Consider the following 15,033-nt stretch of genomic DNA (forward strand, 5'->3'; position numbering starts at 1 on the left):
AATAAAGGTAAGGAGCATGCAAGAATGACGGGGACTCATCGGGTACTGCCCCATCGCTCTCCCTATTCGTGTTAGCCTTCCTTGGGGATCAAGAGCGTTGAGAGCAGTTAAGCATTTCTCAGCTTCAACCAAGGCTTCTATCTTGGGAGGAGTTGGAAATGGAAAGTTCGCAACCTGTAACATAACAAAAATTAACAACACTACAGATCAAAAATTAAGCAAGAGCAAACAAAAAAGGAGTAAAGAAAAGCTAAAGAAGACAACAACAGGACCTTATCTATACCCATGGATTTCAAGAGAAGCACAACACCATCTACTGGGATCTTGGATATTTCCGGACAGGAGAAATCAGGAAATACATCATCTTTACCAAAAGCAGCAGAGGAATACAGCCGGTAGCAATGGCCAGGTCCAGTTCTTCCAGCTCTTCCTGCACGTTGAGCAGCTGATGCCTTGCTTATCCACTGAACTTCATAGGCTGCCATTCCACTGGTATATTTGTAGTTCTTGACCTTTTCTTTTCCAGTGTCAACCACATATTTCATGCCGGGTATGGTTAAAGAGGTCTCAGCCACATTAGTGGCAACCACTACGAGGCGCTCTCCTTCAGGAACATCAGCAAATACACGAAGCTGTGCATTGGCGGGCAGCATTGCATAGAGAGGCAAAACATGCATTGCACCAACAGACATCACAGAAGTTTCTGGGTGTCCTTCAGTAGCAGAAGCAACAGGGAGACTGGTGTTCTCTTTGCAATTTGGTTCTGAGACATTTCCAGCCAGTGCCTCAAAAGCAGCCTTTAAAGAAGAAAGGCTCTCTGCATCCTCCAGAAAATCTACACCCGAGCCACTCTTCTTTGAGCCTTCAATCTCCATGACATCTTCATCTTCAGCTTCACTCCCACTCTCTAACTCTGAGTCTGATGAATAGCAATCCATCTCTACATCATGAGGGTTCTCATCATAACTGAACTTGTCAGTTTGCAGAAAAGGAGAGATGCCTTCAATTTCACAAGCTTCATTGATTTCCTTCATATCCACATCTGAAGCTAGATGGCTCTCATTTTCTAACTTGGAACTACTTTTAGTCAATTTCTCTGAAGCTTTACGCAACTTTTTGCAGAGGAACTCCACTTCCCTCTGTCCAGTAACAAAAACAAGTATACCACCTGCCGGAAGTGTCCTATGAATGGACATTACCTTCTTAAAAGCCAATCCTAAGTAATCCACCTTTGTGTTCTTGGAGAAGTGCACGGTTACTGGATACTGCCTAACTGCCACCTCCAGAACAGGTGGAGTTTCGCTAAATAGTTTCCTATCTGAAACAAAATCTTCCACACGTAGTGTTGCACTCATAAGTACAAGCCTCAAACGTGTAATTATATTCTCCGGACTGATTTTCACTCCAGACAGCAACTTCTCCTGCTGCTCCATATATAGCTTCTGCAGGCAATGGTTAAAGAAGTTATTTTAGTACTACTCATACAAATGGTCATGTGTCAACAAATGAAGAATTAAATGGCTGTGGTTCTCACCTGCCGAAGTCTAACAACCCGAGAAAGCATGCCAATGAGAACATCAGTGTTCAGGCTCCTCTCGTGAGCTTCATCCAGGATTAGGACAGAATATTTCTTCAGCAAGAAATCACTCTGCACAACGTGGATAGTCCATTCATAATTAAGTAAGAGCAACTTTAACATCCATATCATTCTTCATCAAATTGAATATATAGAATATTTGAACCGCAATTAGTCACCAAGAAAAAAAAAACCCTCACTAGGTGACATAAAGACAAGTCTAGAATGATTACTAATTGAAGAATGTCCTTTAATACTCACAGAATGTCATAACAGTTTTTTAAAAAGTTATGTGATCATAACGATGGTCAAAATTAAATCTCCACTCAAGAAGAAACTCAAATTTGAGGAAGTTTACTTTAAAATGATATGATACAACCATCATGGGAAGAACGACTTAGTCATGTTATTTAACTGGGAAATACTGAATGTTCTTCTGATCCTCTAATGCATCCAGGTTATAGGATATCCCATGGTTTTCACTGCACAAGCCTGATGGTCCTACCGGATCTGTTGATTCCAGGATGTTGGGAAGTCCCTTGGTCTCAGAATAGTTTCCTAGTATAACTGTTGATAAAAAATAATATGATGGGGATACAAAATAGAAGTATCAACAGTCATTTTTCTTATCAGAGAATAAATAATGCACATTGTGACATTGGAGAAAAACAATTGACCATCACTGACAAAAATAAAGAAGACCATGTTTAAGTTGTGGAGTTATCATCCTCTAGTATATGAAACTACATAACAAATAGCCATCCTTACAATGATTTGATTTCATCATAGAAAAGCTAAAAAATAAAGTTTTGGATAGGAACCTGGACTTCACGAAGCAAAATACCATCTGTCATGAATTTGATGGAGCAGCTATTTCCAATCATCTTGTCATGCCTCACTTGAAATCCAACCTCTTTACCAAGGTGGAGACCTAATTCAAAAGCCACACGCTTTGCAGTGGCAAGAACAGCAACACGGCGAGGTTGGGTAACCCCAATCATTCCCTTTCTATCTCTATGATCTTTAGAACCAAATCCAGCTTCATATAGAAACTGCAGATAAGCAACAACAAAAATGATTATGAACTACCAACTTTGTTTAATTCTTGAAACTGATAGATGAGAAAGTAGCTAGTAAAACCTCACCTGGGGTACTTGAGTGGTTTTACCACATCCAGTTTCCCCACAAATAATGACAACCAGATGCTCATTTATAGCTTCCATTATCTCTTGCTCCATCATGACTATCGGTAGATCTCTTCTTGTTTCTTCAACCTCCTTAGGCCTTGATACACGAACTATTATTGGGGCAGTCAGATGCTCCATGAACATTATATCTCCAGACAACCCATTGTTCAGATGAACAATATCTGAAACACCAGGTTGCAAACCCTGAGAACAAGTAAAATAAATCCAGATGTTATCTAGATGATACCAATTAGATATTTATTTCTAGAGGCAATATACTCAGCTGTTGAACAGAACAATATCACCGAGTACCCAACAAATAAATTTACTGACACCAACAATGCAACAAGCTCAATCATATATAATTTATTCAAAAGTATAACATCATCAATGAGATTATGTAAGCCACGGGGATACAAACTATGTACACAGAAAATGGAGATGCTCAATGAAATATCCATTTCGTATGTGTGGTATGCAGGTGATTTTAAATACAATATTCTTATTAGCAATTACAAATTTATATATCTTTAGGAAACTAATGCAGTAACAAATTTTGCTTCTGACAACTGAGTTTCATCAGATGAAATTACAAAATAATTTAATTCTTGAAGATAATAATCCACCTTATGCTAAAAAGACTCGGTGAGTTTATGTACAGCAATAACATTGCAGATAGAAGTCAAGTACTTCAACAGTTGTTTAGGTATTAATTGGATAAAAAAAAAAGATCACAAAAACTTCGAAAAAGCTGCCAGAGCAGACATCACATTTTTTAACTCCAGATGGCTTGCATGTGTATAAAAATAAGAGTCAAGTAGGGCTATTAGAAATCCTATAGCCTCCAAATTCCCTTCAAACAAATTACAAGCTTTCATTTGTAAAATGGCACATTTAGAAAGGAATGAACTTTCTTCTTCTTGGATCAAGAAAGTTAAGAACCTGAAGCTGATTCCCTGGTGAACCACCATCTTCACAACGCAGTACCAATAGAATAAAAATAATATGTTTTGGAAAAGACACTGCACATATATTAGGTTTTGTAAAAGATCGAATATTTATATTGGAAGACACTAAAATACCTGAGGATTGGTGTCCGGTCTCTCATCAGAACTACATGGAGATGAAGGACATTTTTCACCCTCCCTCATGCATATATCAGTATTGCAATTTGTAACTTGGAGGGAAGGTTGTACGATATGTGATACACCCTCCTCAAAGGCAGATCTTGTTGGAATAAGCTGACTATAATTTTGAAAGTGTTCAAAATGGTTGTGGTTACCATTAAGCTCGACAGCAGCTTCTTCAAAAGCCTTATCTTTCTTTTTTCTCTTGAAAAGAGAAACTTCCTCGGGCACCTCTAAACCTGCTTTAGAAAATTCTACTGCCCGTCTGCGTTTCTCCCGCATAGTATCCATCTATTTCACATTTTAAGTTTAAACATTTTTTCTAAGCCGAAATGATTATCCAATATAATAATATCAATTTGTATATGCATACTTGGCCAATAGTCCCAGAACACTTCAACAAAGAATATGCACCATCCCAGATCTTGTGTTTCCTGCAGCAATGCAATAAAAAGAGCCTTGCTTAAAAACAAATACACATACACAAAAGACACTGACATTAACCTAACAATGAATGTTTCAAATAAAATTAGCAGCATACTCTAAAACTTCAATACTTTTGGATAGCAACAATCTCTTTTCCTTCTCCTCCTGAAAATTTTAGAAAAGCACAAAGAAACCATAATAAAGTTAGGAGAAGCAAGTATAAACATCAAAACATGATATGTACTCATACACACCCCACACGCACCTGAATCTGTTTCAGCTTCCTTAGCTTGCTTTTGCTCATTTTCTGAGGTTCGTTTGCGTTGCTTTTCCTCAAAGCCTAAACCAAATAATGCAAAACAGTTGAAAGGTCATGCAAAAACCAACTAAATTCATCCAAAAAAATTATAATTATTATAAGAAATAATAAAATAACTTATTCAGAAACACAATATCAGCTTGCACATTGTACCTTGCCGGCACCTTTGTCCTTGTTCTTCTTCTTCTTTTGAGGCAAAATAATAGCATTGCTTCCATCCCCATTCAAGCTATAAATTTACAACCAAATTCCAAGTAATTACAAAGAGCTTGTGAAGATTACAACTTAAGTGTAGCAATGAAGCAACAAGAAATCTCACTTCGCATCAATACTCTCGCAAAAAGACTGATCCAATTCAATTGAACTCGATTCCATTGTCATCTATGGACTTTTAAAAAAAAATAGCATCAAATCAAATAACATAAACAAAATCTTAAACAAAAGCACAAGCTTTGAGCAAGAAATTTACCTCCTTTAGTGATTAAAACAGACAAAAAAAAACCCGAGAATCAACACAAAGTGAACCAATTTCACTAATTTAAAAACTCCAAATCCTCCGTGAATAATCCCAACAATGGTTTGGAGGCTGATAGATTAACTTCAAGCGAATGACAACTAACAGAGAACTGCAGAAAGGCCCAGCCAACATGGGGTTTAGAACATCAGTAGATGCTATAGTTCCTCGACGGCGATGACTCGATGAGGCGGCGGTGGCGCTGAAGAGAATGAGCGAAGGGAAACAAAGTTTCAGAGTTTTGAGAGGAACTCAAAACGCTTTATATTTATATTTATATTTTAATTCTTTTTAAATTTATTATTTAATTAAATTTTATAATAATAATAATTTCATTAAACTGATTTAAAAAATCATAATAGTAAAAACACCCCCACCAAAAATAGATATTACATAAATACTCTAAATAGCAAAAACCAACCAAAAATTTCTAATTTAATTTAAGATAGGTCAACAAAAAAAAATTTCCTGATAAAGATGACAATCACCAAATCAAATGACACCAAATCAAATGACAGATAAATATGAAAGTGCACCAATTACACTGACTTGAATGACCTCCTAACAAAATAACGATAAAATAATATTTTAAAAAAAATCAACAGACTTTGAAAATTCACTATAACTTTTGCCCATATTTCTATGTGAAGTGTGTGTATATAATCATCTAATTCTATAATTATATATGAGGAGCATTTATCTGGGAGCCGTCTGTCACAATCAATCTCAATAACTTATTTCTGCTAGTGCTTCAGCAGAAACTATTAAAACTAATTAACTAACACTTTCTCTCATCTATTCTTTCACCTGGTATAAGTTTTTGCTAATGTTCTTTTTCCTGTTGCAATCTCTCTCCCACCCAATTTGTGCTTATGTCTCTCATCAACTTCCTCTCTCTCTATTTTTATTCTTTTGTTATCTGCGGATGGTCTTAGAACCTCTTGATAAAGTTTAGCCTATATATACCCTGACCATGTAAGAGTATATATGTAATTTTTTTATTTTTATAAATTATTCAAAAAGTTTTCTATACATGTTTTAATTTACAAATGTAGAAACCATTGAATATACAATTGTATAAATATATATATACACAAGCAATCATTCACAGAAACATCAACGCAACAATAGAAACAATTAATCTAGACTAAAATATCAACATTAATGCTTCCAGGCATTTCAGAATACATCAAAATTAAGAATTTAATGCATATAAAAACCAAATATATATATATATATATATATATATATATGGATTTAAACCAACAAACAAATGAATTTACCAAACCCTAAACAAGTGGAGCATATAATCCAACAAAGAGATTCAGCAATGCATGCATCTAGGATTAAATTTTAGTGGAGAATCTCACCGGAGAAGTGCAGCCCTGATCGCCGACGTTGAGCTGTGCTCCACCTCCCACCAGGAACCACACTCGAAGAAGAAGGAATCGAGATATATATATATCCGTGCCAAACCCTAACATTGAACGGCTACGATGAGATCAATCAATGCACATATCTCCACGCAAAGTAAGCCCATGGAAAGGCTTTTTTCGCTTATTATATATTTTTTAAAAACTTAAATTATAAATATTCTCTCTAATATAACTAGTGTTATGCCCGTGTTATAAACAGGTGAAATGAACGTAATAAAATAATTTAATAATAATGTTTAAACTAAAGATATTACATAGATGATTTTGATAATAATTGTTTCAATCTTCACTTATTAAAATTTTTAAAAACAATAAACTTAATTTAAATTTTAAAAAAATTATTTATTGATTCTTGTAACACATTAAAATGATTCTTTATTTTTTTTCAAAAAAAAACTTATTTTAAATACCGAATTAGGAGTTTAAAAATAAAATAAATACTTTCAATCTATGGACATATTAAAATGATATAATTAATAAAATTATTGATGATATATATATAGAGGACGTATTGCTAATCACTTTAATTATTTTTTAATTCTCTAATCAAAGTGGTTATTACTAGTTAGATATTAATATTTATAATAAATAATATAATCAAACAATATTGTTTTTCACTGAGGTTAAAAAGATAATTTTTGAGTCAAATAAAATTAAAGTGATAAATAATATTTATCCTTTACAGATTAGTAAAAAATACCATTATAAAATCATATATAGATGATGAATTCAATGGTCTTATACTATGTATTATTTATAATTTATTGTTTTCAATAAATCATAATTTAATTTGTGATTAAATTATAAATACTTTTGTTTTTTAGCAATGCAATCTCTATACAAATGTCTAATTAATTTAGAACTAAATTACAAATATTTGCATGCCATTGTAGTACACCCCTCTAATAATTTACAACTATCTAAATGTCATATTTCAACGATATTTTGATATTAAAAGTTTTTGGGTTTTTGAAACTATCAACAAAATTGTTTTTTGAATTATATTTGTGTACTGGTAATTGTTAGCATTGTCCATGCGTAAGATCATAATTATTGATATAATAAGATTGTTTATTTTAGTTTTTGGGTCTTTTCCACTTTTATTTTTTATTTTTTTCAATGTTAATTAATGAAATAATGATATAATAAGATTTTGATAATAATTGTTTCAATCTTCACTTATTAAAATTTTTTAAAACAATAAACTTAATTTAAATTTTTAAAAAATTATTTATTGATTCTTGTAACACATTAAAATGATTCTTTATCACTTATTTTAAATACGAATTAGGAGTTTAAAAATAAAAATAAATACTTTCAATCTATGGACATATTAAAAATGATATAATTAATAAAAAATTATTGATGATATATATATGAGGACGTATTGCTAATCACTTTAATTATTTTTTTAATTCTCTAATCAAAGTGGTTATTACTAGTTAGATATTAATATTTATAATAAATAATATAATCAAACAATATTGTTTTTCACTGAGGTTAAAAAGATAATTTTTGAGTCAAATAAAATTAAAGTGATAAATAATATTTATCCTTTACAGATTAGTAAAAAATACCATTATAAAATCATATATAGATGATGAATTCAATGGTCTTATACTATGTATTATTTATAATTTATTGTTTTTCAATAAATCATAATTTAATTTGTGATTAAATTATAAATACTTTTTGTTTTTAGCAATGCAATTCTATACAAAATGTCTAATTAATTTAGAACTAAAATTACAAATATTTGCATGCCATTGTAGTACACCCTCTAATAATTTACAACTATCTAAATGTCATATTTCAAACGATATTTTTGATATTAAAAGTTTTTGGGTTTTTGAAACTATCAACAAAATTGTTTTTTGAATTATATTTGTGTACTGGTAATTGTTAGCATTGTCCATGCGTAAGATCATAATTATTGATATAATAAGATTGTTTATTTTAGTTTTTGGGTCTTTTCCACTTTTATTTTTTATTTTTTTCAATGTTAATTAATGAAATAATGATATAATAAGATTGTTTTCACTGGGCAATTAATAGTAGTTTTTTTATAATTCTTAATTAAAATTATTTAATTTTAAATAAATTTTATATTTAGAATATATAAATAAAATGATAATAAATTTATTACATATAACTAACACATTAGTTTTAGAATAATCTAATAATAAAATTAGATGTTTTGGTAAAGGAAAACAAACTTATTTAACTATATTTGGTTATATATATGCTAAATATTTGATTATATATATATATATATGCTTACTAATGCCATCTTTTTTTAAATAATTTTATTTTATTCATGAATTAATCGATATTTATATTTTAAAATTTTAAAAATATTAATCTAAATAATTGATTGATTAATAAAAATTTGAACTTAGAATATGCATGTTTGCTATTTTAATATATAATATAAATATATATATATATATATATACAAAATTTGTAATATTTAAATTAAGATAAGATAGGATATTTATCATATTAATTTTATAATTTCATATATATATATGATAAATAATATTAAACTAATTTTATATTTTAAAAAGTTATTTTATAAATATCAATCAGATAAGATATTTATCATTATTAATTTTAGAAGTTTTATTTGTCATAAAAATGATTTATTTGAATTTTAAATTAAATATAAATATAAATATACTATAATATAATATAATATTTAATATTATTATAATATTTTTATTTAGGTTTTTGAGGGATACTTTTTTATAAGTGCATGACACGTTAAAGAAAAAAAATTCTATTGATATGAGGGAATGTTTCCCATCATAATGTAACATTTCAATGAAAAATGACAATCAAATATATAAATTTTTTTCTCTTGATAAAAATTCCTAGGAAATTAATCACTTTCCCACCTATCAAATACACCATGATACTTTTTGTCTTCTATTTTAATATATATAAAGACTTGTATTATTGTTGATGTTTTTTCTGTATTTAGGGTCCCTCTCTTTATTGTTTTGACGATTGGCATTTGCCACATGTCCGGCTAAGGTCGGAGCATGACAGAAACCTAATAAATCAAAATTATCACACAAATAACAAAAAAAAAAATTAAAATGAATAAAATAACAAATGAAATAGTTTATGCTTATCTCCTATTATATATATATATATATATATAATAAGAAAATACGATAAGTAGACAAAATTTATAATATTTAATATTGTTAATTTTATAATTTAATAAATAATATTTCAGATAAATAAAATAGTTTAATTTATTAAAAAATTATAATTTATTTGATTTTTAAAAGTCAATCATTAAAATAATTTAATACAAAATATCATAAACATTTAATGTTTAATATTATTATAATATTTTATTTAAATTTTGGAGGAAAAAGTTTTGATAGAGCTTGCTTGTCTTCTACTTTAATATATATATATATATATATATATATATTAATCAAACAATCATATCGGATGCACAGATGCGGATGCGGAGCTTTCAAGATCCGAACCCGATAAGCGAGCCAACCAACGTGGTATAAAACGGTTGAAAACGTTTCCCATGTTTCCCGCTTTGAATAAGTCCATCTCTGTTTCCTAATCATCTTCTTATCTTTCTCTTTTTCTCTGGTTCTCTGTAAACATTTAGATCAAAAACTGAAAACAAGAAACGAAAACAAAATGGTTTGGTTCCTCACCTCTTCTCTTTTCTTGTTTTCATTTCCTGTTTGTTTTCAAATCATTTTGATTAAAATAACTGAAGTTATAATGAGTGAATTTATAAGATTTACTCTAAATTTTTAGCTGAATTTTGGAATAATCATCAATAGAATTCTCATTTGTTTAATTTTTTTTTCGGTTAATTTTAACATGAGGATGATTTAATTGAGTTTATATGATATTGTTAGCATGCACTGTTTATTTACTTGTTTGAAACTTTACATTCATCAATGCATGCAGATTCATTTTGTGATTCTAATTAGCAAACAAGGAAAACTCAGATTGACAAAATGGTATTCACAGTATTCTGCGAAAGAACGATCCCGGGTTCGTATTCTTTTCGCTCTTAATCTTTACTGTTTGTAAGTTCATGTAAATCAGTATTAGAAAAGATCACTAGATTATCAAATACAATAAACAGAAAAAAAAATTTCATAAGTTGTTCTTAGAGTGCATTGTATTGTTTTATATCTTGGTAAAAGGCAATAGCAGAACTTAGCAGCGCAATTCTTAGTCGAGGACCGAAACTTTGCAATTTCGTCGAATGGAGAGGAAACAAAGTTGTTTATAGAAGGTAATTAAACTATTGAATCATAAAATTATAGACTTTTTCTTTATAAATAAAGTATATTTTTTTTTGTTGATATACATCAATGCAGATATGTGAGTCTGTATTTCTGCATGTGCATTGATCACGACGACAATGAGCTCGAAATCCTTGAAATCATACAACATTTTGTCGAGATTTTAGATCGATATTTTTGCGGGGTATGTATTGTCTATAGCAAAAAAACATATCAAACATATATATAATTCTTCATTCGAAAAATTCTCAAACACTCATTTTCGTTTTATGCATTTCAGGTTTGTGAACTCGATCTCATCTATAATTTTCATAAGGTGATAATAAGTTAATTTTTCGTATTTTTGTCAAGTTAATAAGTTCTTTTTTTTTGCTGATATTTGGATTAAATTAGGCATATTACATTCTCGACGAACTTGTAATGGCCGGTGAACTTCAAGAATCAAGCAAAAGAGTAGTTACAAGACTTATGGACTCATTAGTACTCTTCTTTAACTAATTTCTTGTTTTTTTTTATTATAAAAATATTTATTTTAAATTATGCACTAATTAAAAAATAATAATTATATAGCATGATTGATAGTTTATTTATTTATTTATTTATTTATTTATTGAAGGATTTATTGGTGGAGGAGAGCAAAGAAAAGGCAAACACAATTAGGAATATGATAGCTCAAGTCACCAAGTGAAAGTGGCTTCATGAATTTCTTCTCTACTTGATTTGATTGCTCATTGAAGTCAAAAAGGTTGGGTTTTGTTCTTGTTTAATTTTTTATTTTTTTTCAAAAATAATTTATTGATATTATATGTTCATCTTTTAAAAAAATAATTCATAAACTTCAATTTTTTTAAAAAAGAATTATCTTTATTCAAATCTATGATTTGCATGTGTAGAGCTTAAATCTACCTTTTAAACCAGTGCAAAAGCTTTATGAGGTGTATTAGAAAAATGTTTGAATATAATTAAAATAAATAAAGTAAACAGTAATCAAAGAAAAAAAGAACAATGTAAAAAGTTAATGTTGAAAATTTTAAAAAATTTAAAATAGTTGCCGAGTTTTGCTTATTAAAATATTTAAAACTTCTTGTCAAAGTAACATAAAGAAATATGTCTAAAATAAAAAGAAGTTTGAATTTTGCTTTTATTCTTTTTTTTTAATATTTTTTTATACCCTTATTGAAAATTTTTAAGTGAAGTCAAAGATCATAGAAAAATATATTTAGTTGATAATTTTTTCCCCTATGTTTTTTAAATAATGTCGTCGTTCTTATCTTATGACCTTTTAAAATTTTATTTATTCAAATTTAAAATTTTCCTTTATATTTTATTTTTGAATTAATCAAATAAAATAATTCTCTATCTTTAGCAGCAATTATGGCCCTTGTATTTGGTATCAATATTTTATTTTTTTTCCCAACTTTTATTTATTTTTTTTATTTATTGGGATCATTATATTTTCAAAAGACGTAATATCAAAATAAAAAAAACTAAATATTGGATGATCTTCAATTATTTAAAGTATAAAAGCAAAATAAACATTGAAACAAATGACAAATTAAAAAAAAAACACATAAACATCTAATAAGACATCAAGTTTAAATAATGCAATACATATAACCATTGTCTCTAAACTACTCCATGATAAAAAATATTGATAATCCTTATAAATGAAGTAGACATCTATGTATTTTTTTTTAATATATATTATAAATATTTGAACTCAAAATTATTAATTTAAGCAATAATGTATACATAATATTTGATTCGCTAATTTCTTAAGACCCACTGGTTCTAACATCAAATTGGAACAAGATTCAGAGAGCCCTATAAAATAATAGACTTAATACAATATATATATATATTTTTACATATATAAATATTTATACTCAAAATTATTTATTCAAATGATCCAAATTAGATCAACATCAATTGATAGGCAGGTTGTGTGTATATATACTAAGACATCATTTGTGAACACTCATTCATAAATACTAAGAGAAAAACAGGTGGGGGTTGAGTTTAATGACAGAAAAGATGATAGGGGAGATGGTAATCTAACGGTTGAGAAACATCTAAAACCATGTTTCATGGGGCTATCCAATAAAAAAATAATAATAATTAAGCTTAAGAATTTTTTAGGTGATTTATCAAACCCACACCAATTTAAGTAATCTTCACTTGGATGACTCACTTCATTGAAAAGTCACAACACAAGCAAAAGCATGGATAAGGCCTTCCCAAGATAACACCTTTGAGGAATTATCAACACACAAACAAACAAACAAAAACTCTTGACAATGACCTAAAGCACGCTTTTTAAAGTCACAACACTAATAGTGCTCTCTCAACTTTTTATCACCATAATTAAGTTATATATATATATATATTTATTTATTTATTTATTTATAGAGAGAGACTTTCATTATTTATATAAAACATTTTCTTTCACCTTTAGATGTATTTTTAGAACACAAATTACATAGACATATTTATTTTTCATCATATTGTCAATAATAATAATATTAGTAATATGCTCATATACAATATCAATATTTTTTATTTTTTTTTTGGCAAAAATTGAAATTTCAACCAAAGGATTTATGTTAATAGCCTCATAAATATCATATGTATATATATATATATTTACATATCATTAGTGTTAAAATTTAACTAATAAAATTTATAAAAACTCCGGTTGATTATTTATTTTATTTTATTTTTTGACCCCGAGTGCGAAAAAAAAGTAAATGATTGTTTTCTAAATTCAAGTCGATGACTCTAAAAAAAATACATAAATAAATAAAAATGATTTAGGGGGTACATTAGTAATTTTTATTTTAATAATTTTTCCAAGGAGAGATATTTTTGTTCTCATTGGTGCATGTAATTGAAATGTTTTAACCTGATTTTCTTTTATTTTGTATCTAAGAATAATAATTTATGATATTTATAACAATTATCAAAAAAATAAAAATAGTAACTAATAAGTGTTAATAATTAGGGTATTGCCTTTAATTATTTTGATGTCACCCACTCTTGTCTATTTAATATTTATAATATATATATTTATAATATAAGATAATTTATATTATTTATGTACTTTAATTTTATGAAGTCCAATGTATGAATGCCACGTGTTAAGTACTTGTGTGTATTCGGTGGGGCCCACCGACCACCAAAGCTAAGCAACCCTCAACACGTCGAAATGACCTTTTGGAAAGAAAAAAGGTCACAACGAATATTAGTGTTCTGATTACTCGCGGTCCACCAGAACTCGTCTCCACAAGTCATCAAAATCTCATCTCACCGCGAAAATATCGTCGATTTATCGCCTCACCAGAGGAGAAATTCAGGAGTCTAAGTCTTTTATTTTGTCAGTGTTCTGGAAGGTCCATCAAATCTAATCCAGATTATTCTATTTACTTATTTATTTATTTAATCAGTGTATATAGAGAATTTTGATCTAGTGGACTTCGGTTTTGTGTAACTACCCAGGTATGATGGAACCAAGACGTAGCTCATTTTTAATTATGAGTTTATAAATTTTTTTATTTTTTATTATATAATATAGAGATAGATTGGTAATTACTTTAAAAGATTCATGCCTTTTATATTAGAAGTTCTTAAATCGAGATAAATCAACGGGTGAGATAGAGCTACATCTCTGTTATATAGTAACTATCATGTGACATGTTCTGTTGGATCATCTCTCTTATATAAATTGATAAAAAAATATTATTTGTTAAAAATATTTATTTTTGATGAAATTATATCCCAACACCTTGTAGAAAATATCGGGTAAAAAGTGTCTATATAATTTTTTAATAATGTGTTTCTATTAAAAATGCATATAATTTTTTTTTAAAATTAGATAAATAATTTTCATCAAGCCAACTACTACCTCTTGATTTATTGGTATTATTTTTTTTTACTCCGGTACTAACTTTAAACTTGTATGTGTTCCTAGCTTCTATTTAATAAAGTTGTTTTTCACTCATTTGTAAAAAAAAAAAATGACATTCATTAAGAATAAAGAGAAATATAGAAAGAGTAGAATATAACTAACAAGGAAAAACACATAGATAGAATGACCGTAAAAACAAGTACTAAAACAATGAAATTTATTAAAGTATGAGAATGTTTTTTTATT

The 15,033-nt window shown here is 28.5% G+C and overlaps 2 protein-coding genes across 3 annotated transcripts; one reads left to right on the plus strand and one right to left on the minus strand.

Annotated features, from left to right (window-relative positions):
- Nucleotides 1-6: 6 nt before the first annotated feature.
- LOC120265499 (ATP-dependent RNA helicase DEAH13) lies at nt 7-6,597 on the minus strand (the record flags this gene model as incomplete). The annotated part of the gene is made up of 13 exons (XM_039273430.1): nt 6,520-6,597; nt 5,105-5,351; nt 4,955-5,023; nt 4,789-4,864; nt 4,582-4,656; nt 4,432-4,481; nt 4,264-4,324; nt 3,846-4,181; nt 2,722-2,967; nt 2,398-2,628; nt 1,535-1,648; nt 273-1,442; nt 7-174 (listed from the first exon to the last, which is right to left on the minus strand). Coding segments are annotated over exons 3-13 (2,589 nt in total), but the record flags the coding sequence as incomplete, so codon positions are not given.
- Nucleotides 6,598-10,217: 3,620 nt separating this feature from the next.
- Nucleotides 10,218-11,571, plus strand: LOC120265794 (AP-1 complex subunit sigma-1-like). 2 transcript variants are annotated; one of them, XM_039273761.1, is made up of 7 exons: nt 10,218-10,263; nt 10,540-10,626; nt 10,782-10,873; nt 10,959-11,067; nt 11,164-11,199; nt 11,277-11,363; nt 11,500-11,571. In XM_039273761.1, the coding sequence occupies exons 1-7, from the start codon at nt 10,261-10,263 to the stop codon at nt 11,569-11,571; spliced, it is 486 nt and encodes a 161-aa protein (XP_039129695.1). In that variant the 5' UTR covers nt 10,218-10,260. The 2 variants fall into 2 exon arrangements, with proteins under 2 accessions (XP_039129695.1, XP_039129693.1); XM_039273759.1 differs by lacking the exon at nt 10,218-10,263 and having other exon boundaries at nt 10,534-10,626.
- The last annotated feature ends 3,462 nt before the right edge of the window (nt 11,572-15,033 follow it).

Source organism: Dioscorea cayenensis, chromosome 7 (assembly GCF_009730915.1).
Source record: "Dioscorea cayenensis subsp. rotundata cultivar TDr96_F1 chromosome 7, TDr96_F1_v2_PseudoChromosome.rev07_lg8_w22 25.fasta, whole genome shotgun sequence".
Classification (NCBI taxonomy): Eukaryota; Viridiplantae; Streptophyta; class Magnoliopsida; order Dioscoreales; family Dioscoreaceae; genus Dioscorea; species Dioscorea cayenensis.

Bases quoted from the DNA above. Each gene is read 5' to 3' on its own strand.
- LOC120265794 (XM_039273759.1), top strand. From the start codon at position 10,534: ATGCAGATTCATTTTGTGATTCTAATTAGCAAACAAGGAAAACTCAGA. The intron at 10,874-10,958 runs GTAATTAAACTA...ACATCAATGCAG, and splicing joins AACAAAGTTGTTTATAGAAG to ATATGTGAGTCTGTATTTCT. The intron at 11,068-11,163 runs GTATGTATTGTC...TATGCATTTCAG, and splicing joins TAGATCGATATTTTTGCGGG to GTTTGTGAACTCGATCTCAT.